Here is a 22,028-nt window from a genome sequence, read left to right on the forward strand (position 1 = left end):
GCAGTCTGAGAACAAAATTAGGGAGAGGGTGTGAAACAGGAGGCCTAAGAGAATATGAAACTTTCGCATCACGGTGAAGTCACCATTAATCAGCATTCTTGCAAAGTTTTTTTGTCTCTGCAATTCATATGAATATATATCTCGTTGTTGTCAGTCTAATTAATAATTTAGCTGTGTCTCCAATTGAATTTCACACAGTGTTCAAAATACAAAGCTCTCTGCATATGAAGGGAAATATGATGCAGCTTGTTAATTTGTGAACAATTCAGTGATAAGTTATTTTCCATTAAAAGCGGTGATTGACAGAGTCAATTTCCCTTTTTCTTTTATTTGCTCTGAGCTTACTGGGCGAGAAATCCAGTGACAGCCAGCAGCTAAGAGATACATGATTTTACATGAACTTTGTTATGTGATACAAAAAGTAGTGTAGCAGTCTCCTGGTTTAACTATGCACAGTAATATAAAAAAGATCCTTAATTTCTCACATTTTACTAGGAAATCGGGAGTTTATGGAAACATATTAGCCAAGCTTTTTTTCCCACTTCTTTAAATAGACTTCAGGAATAGTTCTCCAGGCTTTTTGAAGGACATTGAAAACTCCTCTTTGAACATTGGCTGCCTTTTATTCTATTCTCTGTCAATCCGCGATGGATTTTGTTCCATACACGTTTGACAACAAGGTATAAACAAGGTACTTTTACTGCATTGGCCTTGTGTTTGGGATCATTGTCATTCAGAAAAATGAAATTAATGCCAATCAGATGCTTTTAGGATGGTACTGCATGGTAGATCAAAATCTGATTATGCTTTTCTGCGTTTATAATTACATCAATTTTGATAAGATCCAACACCACTTGCTAAAATGCAGACCCAAACAATGACAGAGACTCCACAGATGACTGTAGATACTCACTGATGTACATCTATCCCGACCTTTTTTTATACATATTGATGATGACTTTTGATGATGACAAAAATTTGGATTCATTGCTCCATAAGACCTTTTCTATTCTGGCATTCCTCAGCCTTTTCCCCCACATTTCCCGTAAGAATGGCTTAAGTGAAGACTCATTTGAAGTGTAGATTAAGCAGCTGATAGGCTAGATACATCTCTCAAGTCCAGGGTCAGATTTTTGCTGGATTTCTTTCTTATTTCTTGAGGACATGACTTTCAAATACTCCTGATTGGCTGTAGATCTTTTTGGGGGACATGTCACTTCTTTTGTCATCCTCTTGTCCACTTCTGATTTTTTTTGGAACAAATTATGTATTTTTACAACAGGTTTCTAGACACAAAAAGGCCAATTTAAAATTTTAAAAGGGTTCTTTGGTAAGTTCTCTGTTATGTGTTATGCTCTCTGTTTCTCTCGCCTCTTGACTTGGGTGCCTATTTTTTCCTCAAATGATTTATAGGTCACTGTTAAGCAAGCTGACAAAAAATTGTATAGATTTGCACACGCTACAAACAAACAAGATCATTTCGACAATGTATAGCAAACATGTTGTGTTTGTCTGCAATGAGCGGACCGCTGTCATTCTTGGTTGTGATCCACAGCTGTCAATTTATCTGTGTAGCACTGACACAGTATCTCATAAATGATGGGGAAGATGTTCAAAGAGCCTGATATTATCTTTTGTTTAACTGTTGTGTTCATTCTTGTCTTGTATTGCAAACATAGCGATGGATATGCCGTCGGAGTTGACGGCCCTCAACATCACCCCTCAAGGAGCCCTGCTGAGGTGGAATCCACCCGTGTCCAATGTTGACAACTACGTGGTGACTCTCACACACAACCAGGGTGAGTGTGCATTCATTTGCTTGATTTGATGTTGGAAAGTCAGTGAAAGGACACCAATTAGATAACATCATTAACAACCATTAAACTGTAGCACGACACTGTGACTACTTCACATTAAAACACATGAAAACATTAGCTTATACTTCCTTACGTTGACAAAATTACTGTAGTGCCCATCTACAGTTGGCTCTAACTTTAGACCATAAATACCATAAACACACACACACACATATATATATATATATATATATATATATATATATATATATATATATATATATATATATACATACATACATATAGTAGTACTGTAGTAGTGGCAGCATACAGTGCAATGAGAGTCATCGGTTGCATGTGAAGATGTGACAGGTACCATCACAGTTTTCCCATTAAGAAGTGAGATCAGTGCAATGAGTCCTTTGAGGCAATATAGATCCATTTGTCTTGCTTTCAGAACAGTTCATTATGCTTGGTTAGTATTTAGTATTTAGTATTTATTTATTTATTGTCATTGTCAAGAACAATGAAATTGCGTTTGGGGCTTCCATACAACCCCAAAAAAAGAAGAAAATAATAAATACCCCTTAAAACCCAAGTGTACATATTTAACCCAGTGTGACTCCAATGCAATAAGACAATCCTTAGCAATAATGTTCGTAGAAATTCAGACAAAGACCTGAGAAACATGACAAAATACAACAATGCAACCAATTCAATATTACTGCTTAGCCTTGGCAAAAACAATGCAGTTACTAGGCGGCATGCATTTCTGATGCAGCCCATGTCTTCAGCATCTGACAGCCATATCCAGACAGGTAAAAGATAGCCATATTGCTTGGCCCCTCAGAGCCAGTCCACTGAACCAAGTGGATGACTGCCAAGCAGCAGTAGGTACAGATATGGCTTAAAGACACTTGACATGCACACAACTAGAGCGCTGATATGTGTAGGTATAAAAGGTTTCCAAGAAATTGGATATTGTTTTACTAATAGGTCAATACAACACTCAACCAGTGTTATCTCATGCTGTTGTTATTTTTATAAACTGGCTGGGGAAAATGTAATGGGAAGCATCTTTCTCATTTGCACATGACCCCACGCAGTATGCCACGCCTGGAGTTATCCAGAGAAATTTGTATTACTCAGCTGTCAGAGTCTGAGTGTAAATTACACTCTGACTGACTGGATTGCAGCCAGATCATCACAGATACGGAGACAGCATCTATATGCTGGACACATATTTGGAAACCAGCCCCAGCCAAGGTTTAGAGAAGTGCAATGTAAGTTGTGGACAAATTCCCTTGAGTGTTAATGTACTAAACCAGGGTCAATAGTTAAATATTTCATTGTGCATTGTCCTGCATGACAAAATAGTTTTTATTGATGGAAACACCCACATAAAATAAAATCCAAGCCATCGTGGTATCAGAGATTAATGGTATCACATGGACTACGAATAATATATACCTGTCTACTGTAATGTTTTAGATTAATTAAAATGCATCAGTGCTCTTGTGATGTTTCTGTATATAAAAGGATGAAGGAGAAACTGAAAAAGGTTCAAAATATCCAGAACTGCATCTATAAGATGCTTCAGAACATCGTGTAGATGACCTTCCATCATTGCCACCTTAATTTAACACTCCACAACCACAAATACTGCCAGTGAGCCTCTGAATGTGGCATTGTTTTTGTATTATTATCTTTCTTAGCCTGAGCACAGTGTCTTACATGGTTTCATAATATTAAAGTAAATAAGAGCTCTCTTAATACTGAATGTGTAATGTGTAAATCACTGCACCATGGAGCCACACAGTTAGGAACAGAAAAATATAAAGTGCAATAAAAATTAAAATGAAATATTTCCAAGTTAACATATTACTATGTACAATGTAGAAGAGAAAATAGTCCAGGTGTCACAAGGCGGAGTTATAAACTTTGATGTTTCCTGTGTTGGGAAACATTTTCAGAGATACACACTGCAATCTTTTTAGGATGGTTTAAATGTAGTAAACATTCATGTGTTTTCTGTGTACTGTTTTTCATTTTCTAGTAACGGCTGATACTTTCCTCGTGGAAGGCAACAAGCAGGAACTGCAGCTGTCCAACCTCAAGCCAAGCACCACCTACTCTGTAGCCCTCTACGCCACCAAAGGACCACTTACAAGTGGCACCGTCATCACCAACCTCCAAACCCGTATGTATCCGTTTGATTCGGCTAGTACAGTGGGCAGCTGACTCAGCAGCTAGCACTGCCGTCTTCTTGCAGGCCTGAGTTTAGCCTACTGGGTCTGTGCAGGTGTCCTGGGCACATACAGTTTTATTTATAGCAAAAACTATCGTTATGTTAATTGTTAATTTTTCTGATACTTTTTTAATGACCAAGGGCAGCTGCTGCACTACCCTTGAAAAGTTGCAATGGATCATTCACCCCTCAAAGGGGATTAATAGAATTCAAAATAATCAGCTGTGCTATTTCTTACAAAAAATATATATAATTAATTATAATTAACAGAGAAAACTGCTAGTGCATATCAATTTAATAAGTGTGCAAAATGGCAAAAACAAAATACTCATGCCACTGTTTTTCCTATTAATTGGTAACTAGATGGCAAGAAGGTGGGTCTTATATAATTCAGGCCTGTCACAGACTGACGCCTTAATGATACAAGAAGCAGTTATGTTATGTTATGTCGAACCCATAAAGGATAAAGAATACAGTGTCAGTTGGTTTAATTTCTGTCTGCATTAATATAGTTACACAGTAATGTGATTACTATTATTGGCACCTGCTGTATGAAACTATAGGAAAATATGACAATCAATATCAAGTAAAAAAAAAAATATATATATATGTATAATAAGAAAAAAACGACAACTGCATAACGAATGTTCCCTGAGGGATAGAGACAAGGTATACCACATCAGTATGTGCATTGGATCCTTGCGAGACCTGAAAAATTAACTTCAACGTGCCTGTCAAGGCCAATGAGAGTGTTGCTGGCACAAGAGGCTTCGCCCTCCCTAAGGGGTATTAAAGATGCTGCACAGTCTCATCTCCTCAATCTACACTGCACTTCACAGGCTCCTTAGGCAGTAAGGAGCTGACCTGTGTTATATCTAGTTTCCTTCCCTCATTGGTTATATGCATAACACCCAGCCCCCTTTCAGTTCCAACCAGTGATACCCAGGCAGATAGATTAGGATGACTTGGCCCTAAATCAGCAGCTGTAGCAACAACTTGTGTGAGTAAAGGAGGTGAACACATCCACAGTGGCCAAATCGTTTCTGTATCTGTTCTCCGTGCACCGCATTCTTTCTCTGGAAGGAGCTGAAATCCATTCAGTGGTTTAGAACTCTCAGTTTATGAGGCGCCTTTAGGGATAGCAGCTTATAGCACCATATTTAAATAGGCTGACAGACAGAAAGAGAGAGTGGGGCAAAGGGCAGTTTATCCTAACACTGAATATATGTGAATATGGGGGTATTGTCACGGTCTACATCGTGGTGCAGAAATAAAAATTGCAGTGGGATTGAGGCTGTAAAAATGCCTCAGCTCTAACGGAGTGATATACTACCTTTCCTCGTCCTGCCAAACAAAATTCACATATTTGTTTTTGCACAGCCCTGCCCTGCATGTTCATGTTGAAAGGAACTTTGTCTCTCCAAAAGAAGCAGTGTGGTCAGGTAGTGTGGACTGCCTGACCACACTGGGATAACCATGCATTATTAATTACAGAGTCCAACTTCAACTCTGGAAAGAAACTTTCTAACTGGGAGGAAGATGGTATTTCTCTTGGTTTGAACCTCAGCGATTGTAAATCTATTATCAGCAGGACTGCGTGAGTGCTGGCTGGATGAGCCAATTCTCCCAAATCAATAGCTCATAGAGGTAGTTCAGGGGCCAGAAGCCCTCTGTCATGATGGGTGCCAACGATGCCTTGAGCCACAAGCAAGACTCCGAATGAGAGAGCACAATATTTTTATGCCGTTATCCAGTACACAAAAGGACTGCTTCGATGAAATTAGGACTTGCAATGAAAATAAGGTTCTTTCAAATCTAACCAGCTCCTTGTGCACGGTGACTCCAACCCCCTGACATGCAGTTAGCATTCTGAACTGAAAGTACTTATTTAGCATGGTTATCTCATGGCTCAGAGGGCTCTTTCAAAACAATGAAATAGTAGCTGTGGGTCTTTGGAGTGGGAACTATTGGAACCTTTTCTCCAGCAGAGTTTAGATTTCTTCCCTCACCTCAGGAGCAAAAGTTGATTGTGCTGTTGACGAGGTAATGCCAGGTGCCTGTTCAGTTGAAGTATCCTTGGACTATAGATCCTGCCATGCACTGTGCGGTGCACACATGGAACAAAGGTGCCCTCTCAGAAAGTCTGTTGAGCATTGCCTTTTGTGGACAAGAACTGTCACTGTTGGATAGCGAGGACCATCAACAAGAAGAAGAGAAAGAACCCAAAGCTTTGAATTGAACCTCCCTATTGCTCTGGTCAGCAGAGGCTCCACCCTCGAACCCCACAGCACCCAAAGAATTCACTGCTGCCTGATGCCAGACACTCGAGGACCCAGTCCTCCCGTGTCAGTGTGATGGCTGTTTTGGTGGCTCAAGGGTGTAACATTAGCACCATAATATTAGAAAGGTGGCTTTAACCTTTTAACTGAAACCAAGCAGAGCCTTTTGCTTGATGAACTTAAGATGTAAAACGATTGCTTACTATCTAAAAGAAAAACAACAATAAAAACTGGACTGTTTTGAACTTGTCCAGTCCTGATGTTAATGGCACTAAAACCAGAGACATGAAATCTGCCAATGAAGAAAGGAATTCTGTAGACATTTAAGAGCTCGAACACAGTGGAAAGTAAGAGTGGGAGAAACTACCAGATGACAGGTGCAAGAAGTCATCAGTGTTGTTTATACAGCTCACTGCATTCTTGCCTTTTAGGGCTCCAAGATCACTGCTGTTGGATGAAGGCAATGCTGGCTGGCAAACTCACCTGCATATCAAAGTCACACTAGCTGCAGAAGCTCTGATGGGTGAACCAGCAACACAAAAACAATATTGAAAAGAGGGAATTCTGTCTTTTTACAGCCCTCATGATATGTTTACCCTAAAATCTGCTCCTTTGTATCAGGATTATAACATTAAACTTTATCTGCACCATCTGCTGCTTTGATATCCCACCCACCCACCCCCATTTATTGCAAACACAAATCTGCTCCAACTTAAGAAATATGATTTAACAATAAGTAGCTGTAATGTTTAAATAATTCAGTATTTACTGCAGTGTGTTTTTCTTGCCTTATTCATATTCTGCGCACTAAATCCTGACAAATAACCAAAGTTATTGACTTACTTATGCTGATGTCACCATGAAGCTACCTATTTGTTACAATGGTATTACCCACTTTGTACCACTCTTGTAAAGGGCTACCTTTACCATCTTTCATGACAAGTTTTTTGCATGCATGCATCAAAGTTTGGAACAAAAAGACTAACAGCAAGAATTTCAGGCATACTTAATATTGTGATGGATTGTTTCACAGTGCCAGTCAGGTGTATGTACACCTTTATTACATAATTTCCTCAGGGATTAATAATGTATTCTGATACTGATTTAAATAGCTTTGATTCTTTTTCAAACCTGCTGCAGAGAGTCTGTATTCTGCCTGACGGTAGATGTGGTGAAACAGTCGTTATGTGATGAGGATTAAACTCATCCCTGCTCCACCTCCACCTGTCCCCCACAGTAAATTCACGTTTGTCGCCTGCTCCACTGAAAGGAAAGTTAGGGGTGAAGGAATTGTTCTAGTTTAGCTGAGTTGCAGCTCTGTAAACTTAGATTTTTCTTCCAGGGGAAAAAAAATAAAAAAAATAGTCAGCAGAGGAGTTCACATTCCCTATGGGATCTGAGCACCAGAGATGCCTGTCCTGCACTGCAGCAGATACGAACTACTGGAAATGGAAACAAGCTCTGACAATGTATGAGAGCAAGGCTCCAGACACTTCAAAACATGTATGTGGGCTCAGGAAAATTAGGTGTGCCTGCATCCATGTCAATGCGGCATATGCATATAGTAACTCATACATAAACAAATGTTCTTGGCAGTTTAAGGTGCTTCTAATTTTGAAACAGTAGCTCTGCTTGTGCATCACGTACCTCTGCTTCTCGAGAAAACAAAACAAGAAGGATGGAAACGCGCGCTCCTGCCCCGGTTAGAATCCCTCATATAATAGAAGCTGGGAAATTGCTGTGATCCAGGCAACGCCACGGAGTGAGCGAAGAGGACAAGGATTTTGTTTTGTTTTGAATGTCCTGTCTTATTGGATTAAGAAAACGGTCGGGTGCTTCCCTTTTGTTGGTGTCCTTCTCTGAGTGGAACAGACTAAATGTATTCTCGCTGTGCCAATCTGGAGGAAATATTCTCAGGTGGGGAAGACAGAAAAGAGGAAAAGGCATTTGCAGAGGACTCGGTGTATTCATTCAGAAATGTATTTGATCTATTCTGCCCTACATTAAAAGAGCATAAAGCCACAGAAATTATCAAAGCTGAATTCTGTTAAATTTGTAGATGAGAAAATAAGTTTCTTCCTTCTCTTTTCTACTGTACTTCTGTTCTGTCCACTTATATATCCACTGCTTTTTCTCTTGAGTTTTGCCCGAATTCACAAAGGGACTAAAATCAATTTGAGTTTTTGACAGTGTCGGCCTCACAGTGCACACGTACTGTATACAGTAGGCTCTATTCACACAGCTGTGTGCTGTGTGGCCCTGTGAGCTCTCAAACGCACAACAATTAAGTCTTCTGCCTTCCAGGACTGATGATGACATGTCTCAGCAGGGGGAGCCTCAGTCAACCTCAGCTTCAAAGAGCTCTTCCAGTGTTGTTAATTAAACTTCCTAATTGAAACCTTAAAGCGTGGTTCTGTTCCTCTCTCACAGCTTGCATTCTCACGCTGTTGCACTCCAGCCGAAAATGTCAAGTTGCGAATGAGCTGGGAGAAAACATGAGACCTTTGATTGTTTTGGTCAGCTACTCCGGCTTTGGATCTATTGCTGTGCCACCCTGCCTACTCCCGCTATCTTTTTTTTCTGCTTTTTTCTTTTGTTTTGAATACTTTGTTCTTGTGTCTGTCTACTTGATCACAGGGTTGAGAATTACTGCTCTGTGTATTTTTTATGCAGTAAGCCTGTGAGTAGGTTTTGTCTAGAGCACAAATACTGCTGACTAAAATGTTTTACACAGAAAGATCATACTGTTAAATTTGTAAAGGTACTCTCACGTTGCACTCATAGATATATTGATTAGCGTGGAATTAAATAAGTTAACAAGTTCTTTTAAACTAAGAATGAATCCATAAAGGTTCAAATAGAAGCTGCAGTTCCTGTCTACCTGATACAAACACATATACATGTCCAAAAGGTCAGTAAAAGTTCTAGATGTCAGGTTTTCACTTTTCTTCTATGCCTGCTGAGCACAGCACAGACAGAAGTGTGGAAAAAGAGATGAGGCTCATCCACAGTTAATATTTATTTAATCATTTATTTATTTATTTTCGGGTGGTGGCACAGTACTTTTTGGATTCCCCAAGCCTGTTAACCACAGATGAAAGTTTTTTGTTGTCAGAAGAGGCAGTTTTGGCTCCCCACAGGCAGATATTTAAGCTAAAAGGCTAGAAAATAAGGGATTTTGCTGAAGGTGGCCGCATAAGCCTGTAGGTTGCAGCACCGGGACTTTTCTCTCAGATGTGTCTGAACCCGCTAGCTGAGAAGAGCTTGGCACGTTTCTCAAGCAGCAGCAATCCTTGCTGCAGGCAGCTCTGGTTTATACTGTAGTTCTTCACCGAGTGCTGCTATTACACAACCGTAATCTTTATTCTTCAGGCAAATGATGCATTTTGGACAGTTTTATCGTCTTGCTTCCTCAAAAGCCTGCACTGTTAAATGTTTTATGGGAAAATAGAACATCGTATATATCGTATATTGTGTTTTTAGTATAATATCAAATAATATGCACTAAAGCCGTCAAGACATCCTTTTTTTGTCGTTTAAATATTGTCCGTGCATCATAAATGATTTGTTAACAGACAGAAATGCTGCTTTTCATCTCAGCTGGTTATAGGGAATGGATGTGTTTGATTGACAGCAGCCTGCAGACTTTCCGAGTGTCTTTGCTCCACCGTAGGACACAAAATACTCACATCTAGTGAATTTTGCAAGTTTGTTTACTTCTCAAGTTCCACCAACTGACCAGCTAATTGGCAATACATCCTACAAACTGACTTTAATGGAGCACCTTTTGCCATAAGATGTTTGTTTCAGTTTATATCCTTAAAGAAGCCACACGTGTGTTCTTGTTTAATAGTTAGATAAGAAAAAGACTTGAGCAGAAAAGCTAAAATTAGTTATTCAAGGTGTTTAGTCCTTGTGTTGTGCAGCAGGTTGCTGTCTAGCTCAGTGTGACTGATTTGCATACGAAGGCAAAACCGCGGTGTGAGCAATTGTGAAAACAAAAGATATGACATACACATTTATTTTATTTCCAAATGTTTTTGTTCTCCAAAAGGAAACGGAGAAAAAAGTGACTGACCGGGCACGTATGTATACCGGAGTAGACAGTTGGACTTTAAAAGATAATAACACAGTGTTGTCTTGGCCATCATCGCTCCATCTGTGAGTTTTATCCAAGTAGCATTTGCTTACATTTGACTTCATAAACACAAATGGATGGCCTATACATCATCCAGACACCATCACTCACTCGTAAACTGGCACAGGGATGTGATATCCACTCAAAAAAAGAAGAGTCACTTCCTCCCTCTTGTCTCATTGCAACAAATTGCTGGTGCCCATGCTGCCCTTCCCATCTGCCGCTCTGTGTGTGCTTATTTTTTTTCCTCCTCTGGAATTGTTTACAACGTGTGTTAATGAGTCATTAGATGTAGCCAAACCTATTCATCCCAATCCCATTGTTCAAACCTCGTCATCCAAAGATAGAGCGCCAGAGCTGCCAGGAACTGTGAAACACCTGCTCGGCCGCACTCCATGCAAAGGTTTAATTGGAGGGAGAGCCTGAAAGAGAGAGAGACAAGGGGACAGATTTAGCTGGAGACGGAAGAGAAAGGGGAGAATAAAGACGAGCTAAATGATGGTTGTTATATTTCTATGAATCAGAAGCTCCACTCTCACCTGTCCCCTACGCAGCTATAATCCAGCCGCAGTGTTCATCAGAATGGGGGAATGAAAAGAAGAATAGATAAACTCCATTGTTTCTGCAGCACGCTGCAAGAGAGTGACGGCCTGTCAGATAAGGAGGACAAGAGGAGGTGGGCAAAGGATGGGAAAACGAGAAGAAGAGTGAAACATAAGCGCTAATGGAGATAAGGAAAGTGGAAGGCCCCGGGTTGATGTGGACGTGGGAGAAAACAGACAAAGGGACAAGGAGGAAAAGCAGACATAAGATGCAGATGAGATCAATAAACTTAATGCAATGAGAGGAGGTTGCCACGTCACCCTGGACTTCTGCAAAGTGCCTCTTCTGTCTTAAAGCGGACGACTCACTCCTCTCACCCTAAAACATCCCCCCGTCAGCGTGAGTCTGCCTATCACCTTCTGTGAGAGAAGGCACCCTGCATCTCTCAGGAGGTTATCAGCTCAGGTACACGCAGTTAATTACCGAGCTGTCATTGATCTTTCCACATGTGTACACACAAAAGGATTTAACTGACAAGTGTGCGGGGAAGCTGGTGCTGAGGATTTTCTTTGTATTTGCAAAGTTTTATGAAGTCTGAGTTCAGTTTTGGGGCTTGATGTTGAGCTCAGAGTTAACTCCCCAGCTCTTCTAATCCTTGGAGTCCTAAAAACTCATGTTAATTTCCCTACAGAGGACGAATAGAAGGGAAAAAAAAAGGGGGGGGGGGGGGGGGGGCGGCTATCAAAAGCAAGGAAATCAGACAGAGGGAATCGGAAGAAGAGACGGCCATGTAGAGGATATCTTTATTTCTTATTCACAGAGGTGACATTGGACTGCTGAGCGCACAAAGCTCAGCACTTCATTTGTTTCAGTCCTCCCTAACACTGAGCGCTGTTGCGTGAGTGTCTGACGATGTGCCCCAGAGTCATGATGTAACTCCAAGAAACCGATTTTCCAAATAGAGGGTCATCTATTTTATATTATGCACTAAAATAAGGCTGGAGCATGTCGGTGCTTCCGCGACATGTCAGAAGATCAGATATTGGCTTAAAAAGGGTGATGTAAGGTTTGGAAACTGAGGTGAGTCTTCTTGTGATGTGGTTAAGGTAGCAACAAAGGCACTGTAATCAGGCCTTGTTTAAAACCGTGCAGGGACCCAGAATATTCTTGGATGATGTAATGTAATGTGCGGTAAAACTTGGGTGGGCTTGCTGATCAAGGGTTTGAATGCTTTTTGAGGCTGTGATATGCAGCGACTAAACATGGAAAAATATCTTGCTGCTCTTTTTAGCCGGCCCTAAAGGGAATCAGGAGTGCTGATGTGGAGATTTTAGAGTACACACCTCCTGGAGTACATTTAAAGTGTACAAGTACCTCCTCTTTTCTTTTCTGTTGTTAATTTCTTAGAAGGTAGAGATGGTGAGGTGTGCTTTGAATTTTTTTGTTTATTCTATTAGCTTATGGCTATAAATTTAGTTGTAAGATGCCAAAATCATCACTGGTCATAAAGCATTAAGGTGGACACACTGGACTCACTTGGACATGTCGATGCTACAGTATTGTTTAGTCTGTGGTTTTAGTCCATTGTTAGGTGCTTTCGGAAATATACAACGTATAATTCAGGTTTTGTGGCCATAAATGAGACCTTATAAGGATTTTTATATGATGCTGTAGGTGCATAAGCCATAAAAAATGGCTCATTTTAGCCCATTGGCAGGTGATCAGTTTAGAAATTACATCAAACACTATGTTGCAGTATTTTTTAGATCTTTGCAACATTTACATAAAACAAATGAATAACACACACGTTGGTCGTCGTACCAAGGATTCAATATCACAGATGCTATGAAAGGTAAAAAGGAAATTAGAGTTCTGCTATTGTTTGCAGTCTGTAGGCAGCTCAGGACTGTGTCATTCTGTGATTCACATCGATTCTCCGTAGGCAGATATAAAACATACAACAGAATTTAACAACCACTAAAGAAAGAGCACACCTAGAACATTTTGCCATTAAGTTGTGCATTTATCAGACTCACTGCTTCCATCTGTAAAAGTTGCTTTGAAGCAAGCTAATGGTCATTTACAATGATAATATGTGATGTGGAAAAGGTGTAGCTGTGGCTCAAGTTTGCCTGCTCGTCTCCTGACTGTGTCAGAGTTCACAGATGGACAGACAGAGAGATTTTGTGTGTTATATGTAATGAATGTGAAAAGAACATTTGAAAAGCTGGATGTCGGGGATGGTGTGTTCACTATGAGCCTTTTTGTCCAAGATAAATAAATCAATGATGTCATCTCGCACCATAGATATACAAATTCACAATTACAAAAGCAACAGAATCTGACTGAAGAGCACAATAGGGGCCTTTATAATAAAACTGGCATCTTTTAAATGCTTAGAGTATATATACAGAAAACTTTTATGGTCTCGTAGTGTAAGTACTAAAAAGCTGTATCATAGACTTTCATTCTTTTGAAAAAAAAAAAAGACTAAATGAGTCACACAAATTAAGCGGATGACACATCCCTTCATACATCAGTGCAGCACAGTAAATATTTGGCATATTACTCTGCAGCTCAAAATGAGCCGTTGACTCCTGTCTGAGTAACATTTTTTTTTTCGAAATAACATATGAAATACTGACGTATGGACTAAAACAAATTACTGTGCATGATCTCTTCATTTTGTTAACACTAAGAGATATGTGGTAATGGCAGCCTCATCCTTCTTCATGGAGATCAGCAGCGCTGCACTTGTGGTTAAGTGGCAGAAAAATCTAAATAATTAAACCCTTTCAAGATGGCCTTCAGCAGTACTGGCATGAATGCAATTTATATCTTAACACTCGAGACTCTTTCATCTGAGCTTCTGAGGTTTTATTAGAAGGCTGGATCACTGCCACTTTTCTTCGTCTACTGCTTGTTCTGTCCATAAAGAGAAAACCTGAGCAGGCAGCGGAGGCTGTAGTTTTATCCAAACAAAGAGATGAGCTTCAGAGATGTCATCTTTTGTACCCATCTGCATCTCCTAGCTTTGCTCAAGCTCCTCAAACTGCAGGGGTGGTACTTGGACAATGCACTCGACACCAGTGTACCATATCACTACTGGACCAATAAAATATAAAGGTAGTGAACATTTTAATAACAGTCTTGAGTAATAAATCATGATCTCAGTGGGTATTTACTCTGTAAGACTCAACCCGTCAAAAAATAGCCAGAAAATTATGATTTTTTTGGAACTGAGATGTTTATTAACCCTTATAACAAAATCCACATTTTTTCTGCTATATCATGTTGTGTATAATATATTTGTATTATGTATTTATTATATATTTTTTGTATCGCATTTAATACATTGGGCGTTTTTGGCAACTTTTTGTTAACAACAATGTTAATTTTATATTTAAAAAAAAAAAAAAGAGTTTTGTCCGTAACATTTTGAAATTATGGCAAGTATTGATCATGTTGCTGAGATAGAGGTCTCGGAAACAGCAAAAATATGATACAAAGGGCATTATAGGGTTAAGAACAGCATTATTATGTGCAGTATCAGCACCAGTAGAAGTCTTTTCACCGTTGCCTAAATGTCTTGCAAACCTTCTTCACGAGTGTCAAAGTAATGTGTTTTCTCTGTTTCTGATAGCCATGGATGCACCCGTGAACCTGACAGCCAGTGAAGTGAATCACCGCAGTGCTCTCATTTCATGGCAGCCGCCCATTGCAGAAATAGACAACTACATGCTCACCTACAAGACACCCGACGGCAGCCGTAAAGTAAGTGGCATAACCCGCTCGCCTCAACTCGACCCCCTAAACCTGAGCTCCACTGGTAGTGCTGGTTCCTATTTTTTGTATAGCATAATTAACCTGTATTCTGATATTTGCAACCTATTTAAATGAAACGACGAGCAGTGTCTAAAAGGCGAGTCTATCCGATCTTGTCACAGTCTCGGTTCCATCAGATATCGGATGGAAAGGGCTGGTCCACTTACTGATCCAAAGTAAACCCCACGTCGAACCATGAACCTTTTTTTCCTGTGGTTCCTCCTTTTTGTTTCGAAATGAAATGAAATATTACAATAAAATGTTTATGTAACTTGTATAACAGAGATTTTTGAACACTGGCTTAACAGCAAAGAGCTATTTGAAATTTAAAGAATTAGTGGAGTAAATAGTGGCATCGCTTGGATTCAATCAAATCTGAGATCTCATCCAACCACGGAATACACAGCCGCAGTTTTCCAAGACATAGGTGTGAGTCTGGTGTTCATTTCATGTAGGTGTGCATGCGTTGCAAGCTACACCTCATTAATTGGAACATACACTTTAACTTGGTGTACACTTAAAATCATATGCACGCATACACATACATTTTGATAGATGTCCTCTGTAGCCTGCAGCTACACGCCCACAGTGAAACAGATAGCACACAGACAGAGAAGAGCAGCCAGCAGAGACTCTCATCAAACAGATCACAGCACAGCCATCGGACCCCCTCCCCGTAGGGGTCAAGCATCCAGCCTGGTAATATCTCCCTCTCGTTGTATTCGTCAGCGGGCAGTTCTTGCAGACACAGTCTCGTATCGTGTCCTCGATAATGACAAATGCACGAGCATCGCTGTCATCGATTGTAAACTGTCAACAACAAATTCTGACAATATTTACTGATGTCATAGACGAAGATGTGACTATATTCACTGCTCCTATTGAAATATCAGCCAGTTAAATTGCATTTGTGACCAAAGCTCATGCCATCATTGCCCCAACAATGAACCCTGTTTCTTTTGTAAGGTTATTAAAAATGAATAAATAAACAAACAACAGAACCGAATGATCCTCCTCAAGAGTTATATACATGCCATGGAGGATGATTGGATGTTAATTGCTCAGGTATAATCAACAGCAAATGCATCGGAAAGATGATAATTCATGTCAGATGTGTTGAAACCTCTTTTTGGAAAGTGCGAATTTAGTGAAATTAATACACCGAGTTAAGCAGTGATCAGGACAGAATATTAATGCAGAATCACAACTTCATGATAATCCCTTTAAAGTTCTAATTTTATCTTTCAATCAGGTAAAGCCCCTTGTTGGGGAGCGGTCACGCATTCAGGGACAGACACGCTCACACAGTGAAATTGCCTGTCAAATAGAGATATGATTATAATGTGCCTCGGTAGAGACGTTGTTTATTTTGATTAAATGTTTTGATGTGGCTCAGTAACGGTAATAAAGCACATTAGCGAGAGCCATGTGGTCAAAACAAGCACAAAGATCCATACTGATGTACTGTAATGATGACCTACCACAGGCCTTGCTCTCTCAGACAAACACAGACACACACACACACACGCAAATTGACCTTGCAAGTGTGGCACTGCTGTGCGGTTGTCCATCGGGTGTCACTCATGCACAAAGAATGCAGTCTGACTCTTGAGATGAGCTCTTTTATGAGATTTTACACAAGCAAAGCTCTTTCTTAGATCAAGAATCTCTCTGCTGACCCTGTTCTCTGTGTTTCTGTCCTTTTCCCCACAGTAATGGTTTGTTTTCAAACACAGAATCAACATTTCATGTACTAGTTTTAACACTTTGCTTTCATGTGCATTAATAACTCCATGAATTTTCTGAATTTAAATCGAATGTAAGTAAATAATATAGTAGTACACGTTAAATATATACTGTTATATTATTTACTTTTGCTCTCTCTGGGTACACCCAGCAGCCACTTTATTAGCTACACAAGTTCGGCCACTTTATAATGCATATAATAAGCCAATCACATGGCAGAATTGGAAGCATTTAAGGCTGGGATGTCATTTTACACTGTGGGCCGAACCAGTGAAACTATATAATAAATGTGTAAATTACAGGAAAAAGGTGTGTCAGACTGTCCCATAATTAAAATAAAAAGGTTTTGTTAATTCAGAGAAAATCTTATTTTTTTCTGTGAACACACTGTAAAAAATACATACAAATATACATTTGAAGACATAGTGGAAAAACAGGAACTTTGTCTCATGTAATTGTTTGTCTATTACTTAATTACTTTTCTATTAATAACAGGAATCGTTATCAGTAGGAAAAGCTGTAAAACTTATGAAAATACAGTTAAAAGTAAATGACTCCTTCACATTTTCCAGAGCCGTCCAGTGGCTTCTTCTGGCCCCCAAGCCTTATATTTGATATCCCTGATTTAAGGCATGTAAACATAGCCGAGGTGACCCTAAAGTTCAAACTGGGAATTGGAAATGGGGGAAACCGCAGAAGATCATCGCTGAACACTCAACACATTAAACCTTAAGGGAGGTGGGTTAAAGCTGAAGCTGGTGACACTCCTGTCTGCTCAGAACGCAAGTCTGACGCTATGGTTCATGTAAGCTCACAGAAATTAGACATTTGGACAGATTACAAAAACTTTGGCTGTCTGCATGAGTCTCAATTTTTGCTGGGACGTTCAGATAGCAGGTAAACTATTTGGAGTAAACAACAGAAAAAGCATTGGCCTATCTTGCTTCATATGGTCAGCTCATCCTGGTGGATAAAAAGAAAGTGAACTTCTTACTGGATTTAAAAAAAATATGCAATTAAGATTTACTTACCTAAATGTTGATTACACATATATATATGCCACACACTCTAAGCGCTTGGAAGGTAGTCAAGTGGAAAGAGGGCATTTCAGCAGTGATCTCAAAAATCCATAGTGGCCATAGTTTAATTTTCTTTATTAATAATAATAATAATAATAATAATAATAATAATGATGATGATGATGATGATGATGATAATAAAGTGCCATCAAGGTGCTGAAGTATTTATGTTAATTAGCGACAGATGGCATGACCTGCTGCAGACGATGCTTTTGCAAAAAGTGAGCAATGGTCAGCACTAAACCAAAAAGCTGCTACCTGAACAAGCTAAACACTCCTCTTACTGTTCTAGAGGAGAGATGGAGAAATGTTCCTATCTTTAAAAACTGACACATAAGCTGCTTAAAATTTCCAGCTGTGACTTCACTCATTTTGTATCTTGGTTGTTCTTACGCTTCATTATAACTCCAAATACACTCTTTCAGAGACAGAGAGGAAAAGAAAGCTATTTAGCTATTTAAGTCACTTTGACATTTATTTATTTTTTTACAAAGTATGCCTTGTAGCATTTTAATTGTGTAATAGAAAAAAATAAGCTAACAGATTTAGAAATTGTTTTCATTTTATAGGCAAACTGAGGGTTTCTATAATCTTTTGAAGATGATTTCAGACACATTTCAATGTGCAAAATTAAGCTTTTCCAGCCCCACACAGCTGGTATAAATGATATATGTGCATATTTATGTAAATAAGCTGAAAAATTGCATTTCCATACTTTGGGAGCGGTTGTGTGGAGGAATGTGGAGATGCATGATTTCAGGTATACCTCTCTGGGGTTTTATAGTACAACTGCTGGTGTAATGCCACGTGATATGAGGAAAAATCAATATAGATCAATATACACACACAAAAGCTATATATGTACATCTGTTTCTTCAGACATCAGGCAACAATGTCCTGGGTGTTTTTCCAGATGTTAATGACTGGAAAGAGTTCAGAGACTTGACCGAGTTAGCAATGTGAGAAAGATCAGATTAGTCCAGAGCTGAGTGAGTGAAGTGTGAAGAGTTTACAGCTAAAAAAAATAAAAGCTTTAGGAATTTCACTGGAGACTGACTCTCTGCTGCTAAACATCACAGTCCATTTCATCCTCAGGAGTCTGTGTGTTAACATTGCCAGATGGGGTACAGATTCGAGAAATGTATAATTTAGCAAACTGAATAATAAAAAGAAATAAATAAAAACTTGCGGTTCATCTTTTACAACGCAAACTCTCTTACTGTGAAAGGCTGCGTGCTCTTTTTGCAGACTTTTGAGTATTTGCTCCTCTTTTCGACCACGATTTGCGGTTGTTATTTTTAAGCCCTCACTAAGTTAAACAGCAACATCCTGACATGTTGTCATCTCCTGCTCACGTTGCATCACAGGACGCGCATCCAAAAACACCGGCAGATCACATTTGACGCCACGCACGAAAAGATTAAGGTGGCAAGTGAGCCTCGAGCGTTGTCTGTGTTTGTTGTAAAAGGCAAAAGCAATTATCCTCCCTCGGGCTTATTTACTTTATCTAAAAAGCAATCTATTTAGGCAGATATGGCAGCGAAGTTTCAGTTGCTTTGTTTCAGTTTCAGTTGCTTTATTCAAAATCCAAGCTCTTATAAAGCCTTGAAAACACCACATTAAAATTCAAGCATTCTCAAGTATTTCAGCACCTGTGTGAACCCTGTCTTTTATCATTTATTCAGATGTGATGATTTATTTATTCATTCTTTGTTCACTGCTATGAGCTGCGTAAACAACGATTGTTCATAGCATCATGAATTTAGGGTATTGAACAACACATGAGTCATTCAACCCATAAAAGCAACAGCAACAGACTGAAGTGCTTTTAAGATTTTTCTCTTTCAGTCTCTGCTTTAGGGTGTGGCTCGTTCTCGCTTCGGTCTTACCTTAGCAGTAATCTAACCACATAGTGGTGAGCCTTAAAGCTGTTCAATCAGCTTCTCCTCTTAGCGAGATAATGGGCTCTTATAATTTACACAAAGTAGCTTTGAGATTAATTTCTTATCTGATGAACAGAACAGTTTGTAAATACATGCATCAGTAATGGTCATGCCTGGAATGATAAAGATCTTACACAAGGACAACATCCAACCATTCGGCTACACGTACACAATCGATAGCAAGCGCACGTAGGTATATATTAGCCTTGATAAGACGGGGCTGCTCACTTGCAATAAAAATCTTATCTTGACCCTGAAAACCCAGCGGGACAATGACAGATCCTCTGAGACTGAGAGACACCGTTTACCAGCTGCTTCCCTGCATAATTCACATGGACACATTGCTTCAGAATGTATGATTTTTTTTCCCCGGCCAAACCGGCTGAATATTTCATTTTTTCTTGTTTATATTTAATGTGTACTCAGGCCAGACTGTAACACACACACACACACACACACACGTAGACGCACAAGTTTGTATTCATCGGTCAAACCAAATGCCATTGGATTCATGCCACATGTAAGAAACTGGTGTCACAGAAAGTACGCTCACAAATCGGTCAAACGTCTTGGCTCCTCGAGACAAAGACAAAGGAAGCGACTGCACTGTGGTGTCACGCCTTAAAATAGAAATTCTTGTTTCCTGATTGCTTTGCAGCTTCTCAGCGCAGCTGTCTGATAAAAGTCTTTCATTTCCCCCACCCACCCCGCCCTTAACATCTCTTGTTTCTCACTTCCTCTGCTCTTTAAATTGTTGCATGTTCTCTTGCACTTTCACCTGTGAAAACAAAGGAAGTGTTACCGTAACTCGTACAATATTTAAGTTTCACCTAATGTGCAGTTTTAATTTCTTTGCTATACTCCTCATTTGTTTCTGTTAGCATGAGAATATACAATGGATTGCATTGATATAGCGCTTTTCGGGGCCCTCAAAGCGCTTTACAATTCCACGATTCATTCACTCTCACATTCATACACTGGTGGAGGCAGCTACGGTTGTAGCTACAGCTGCCCTGGGGCAGACTGACAGAAGCGAGGCTGCCATATCGCGCCATCGGCCCCTCTGGCCATCACCAGTAGGCGGCAGGTGAAGTGTCTTGCCCAAGACCGACCGAGACTGTCCGAGCCGGGGTTCGAGTTCGGGTTCAGCAACCTTCCGGTTACAAGACGAACTGCCAACTCTTTGAGCCACGATCGCCCCATGGGCCACTGGGCCTGAAGTCCAGCTGTCATGTGTTAAAAACGAATATCTGAAGGTCTCAGAATTTAATTTCACAGTTTTATTTTTACCCTGAGGTTTGTACTGAATGCACATTAAATTATTACTTTTACAGAATGTAGTTTCTTTATCGGACATCGCCTCCCTCACACAGTATGCGTTACGCGAGTGAATTTGGTCCTGTGTGTGCACTAGGAGCTGATTCTCGATGCAGAGGACACATGGATTCGACTGGAGGGACTGGCCGAGACTACAGAGTACACCGTCAAGCTCCAGGCTGCGAGGGGACTAGACACCAGCGCTGTAGTCTCTACCACCTTTACTACAGGTACAGAATGCACTCATTCAATCACACGCACACGTAATGCATTTGTATTCTTTAATTGAAGCTGGGAAAGCGATACTAATGTGTTTTTTTTCATGGCCCCTGAGACTTTTCGCTGCATTTTGCATTACAGTTACTCTAACAGACGTGCACAGTAATGGTTCCCCAAAGTCAAGCACAATTTCCATCCTTACCCCATCGCTTAGTGAGAGAAAATTACTGTTAGGCTGCACCTGCAGGGTGGCTGTATGAATAATGTGCTTTAATTTTTATTGTGTGACAGCATGTCTGATGCGTCAGGAAGCATCATAAAGCAGCAGGAATAAATCACAACATCTGTGGCATACAAACATATCACTGGCAATCAAAAAGGATAGACATCGCGCCATGGTCTGAAAAGTTAAGCCATCTTAGAAATGCCTGTTCTTTTTATTGGCCACCAGGTGGCGACACCTGTGGTGACAGAAATACACCCAGAGCTATAGAAAACAGCTTTCTGACTAAACGTCTGTAAACACCTGATGAGTAAGTTGTACTCATTTTGGGTTGTACTGAATAAAAAATTGAGGCCTATGCTAGGTTGTTAGCCAATGAGTGTGTGCTCTCACAGTCAGACCCAGCCGCTCTCTTGTCACATCCAATTTCAAAACACCAAGTTCATGTTGTTGCAACCTGCTGCATCAGCAGTTTCTGAATAGATTGAAACTGACAGCAAATTTACTGGCCTCAAAATATAAGACACAGAAATACTTTGTAAGTGAACTTAATGCCCTGATAATCATGCCCTAGATTTCCCTAGACTTTGGTCATATTCCCTTTTGACCAGAAGCACTTTACTAGAAAGACTGGATTCTTTTGTAGATGATGTTAATCCTGTCTCCTGTTTG

At 39.9% G+C, this 22,028-nt stretch overlaps 1 protein-coding gene across 4 annotated transcripts in view; it reads left to right on the plus strand.

Annotated features, from left to right (window-relative positions):
- Positions 1-22,028, plus strand: part of tnr (tenascin R (restrictin, janusin)) — a 214,896-nt gene that overhangs the window by 178,026 nt on the left and 14,842 nt on the right. For all 4 annotated transcript variants that reach the window (XM_085438251.1, XM_085438249.1, XM_085438252.1 and 1 more), the window contains 4 exons: positions 1,680-1,799; positions 3,853-3,996; positions 14,648-14,778; positions 21,012-21,144. In XM_085438251.1, coding sequence (XP_085294377.1) covers positions 1,680-1,799; positions 3,853-3,996; positions 14,648-14,778; positions 21,012-21,144 — 528 coding nt within the window. The remainder of the gene's footprint in view (positions 1-1,679; positions 1,800-3,852; positions 3,997-14,647; positions 14,779-21,011; positions 21,145-22,028) is intronic.

Source organism: Copadichromis virginalis, linkage group LG18 (assembly GCF_057382275.1).
Source record: "Copadichromis virginalis isolate Kocher_CV1m ecotype Utaka linkage group LG18, C_Virginalis_male_GT1.1, whole genome shotgun sequence".
Lineage (NCBI taxonomy): Eukaryota > Metazoa > Chordata > Actinopteri > Cichliformes > Cichlidae > Copadichromis > Copadichromis virginalis.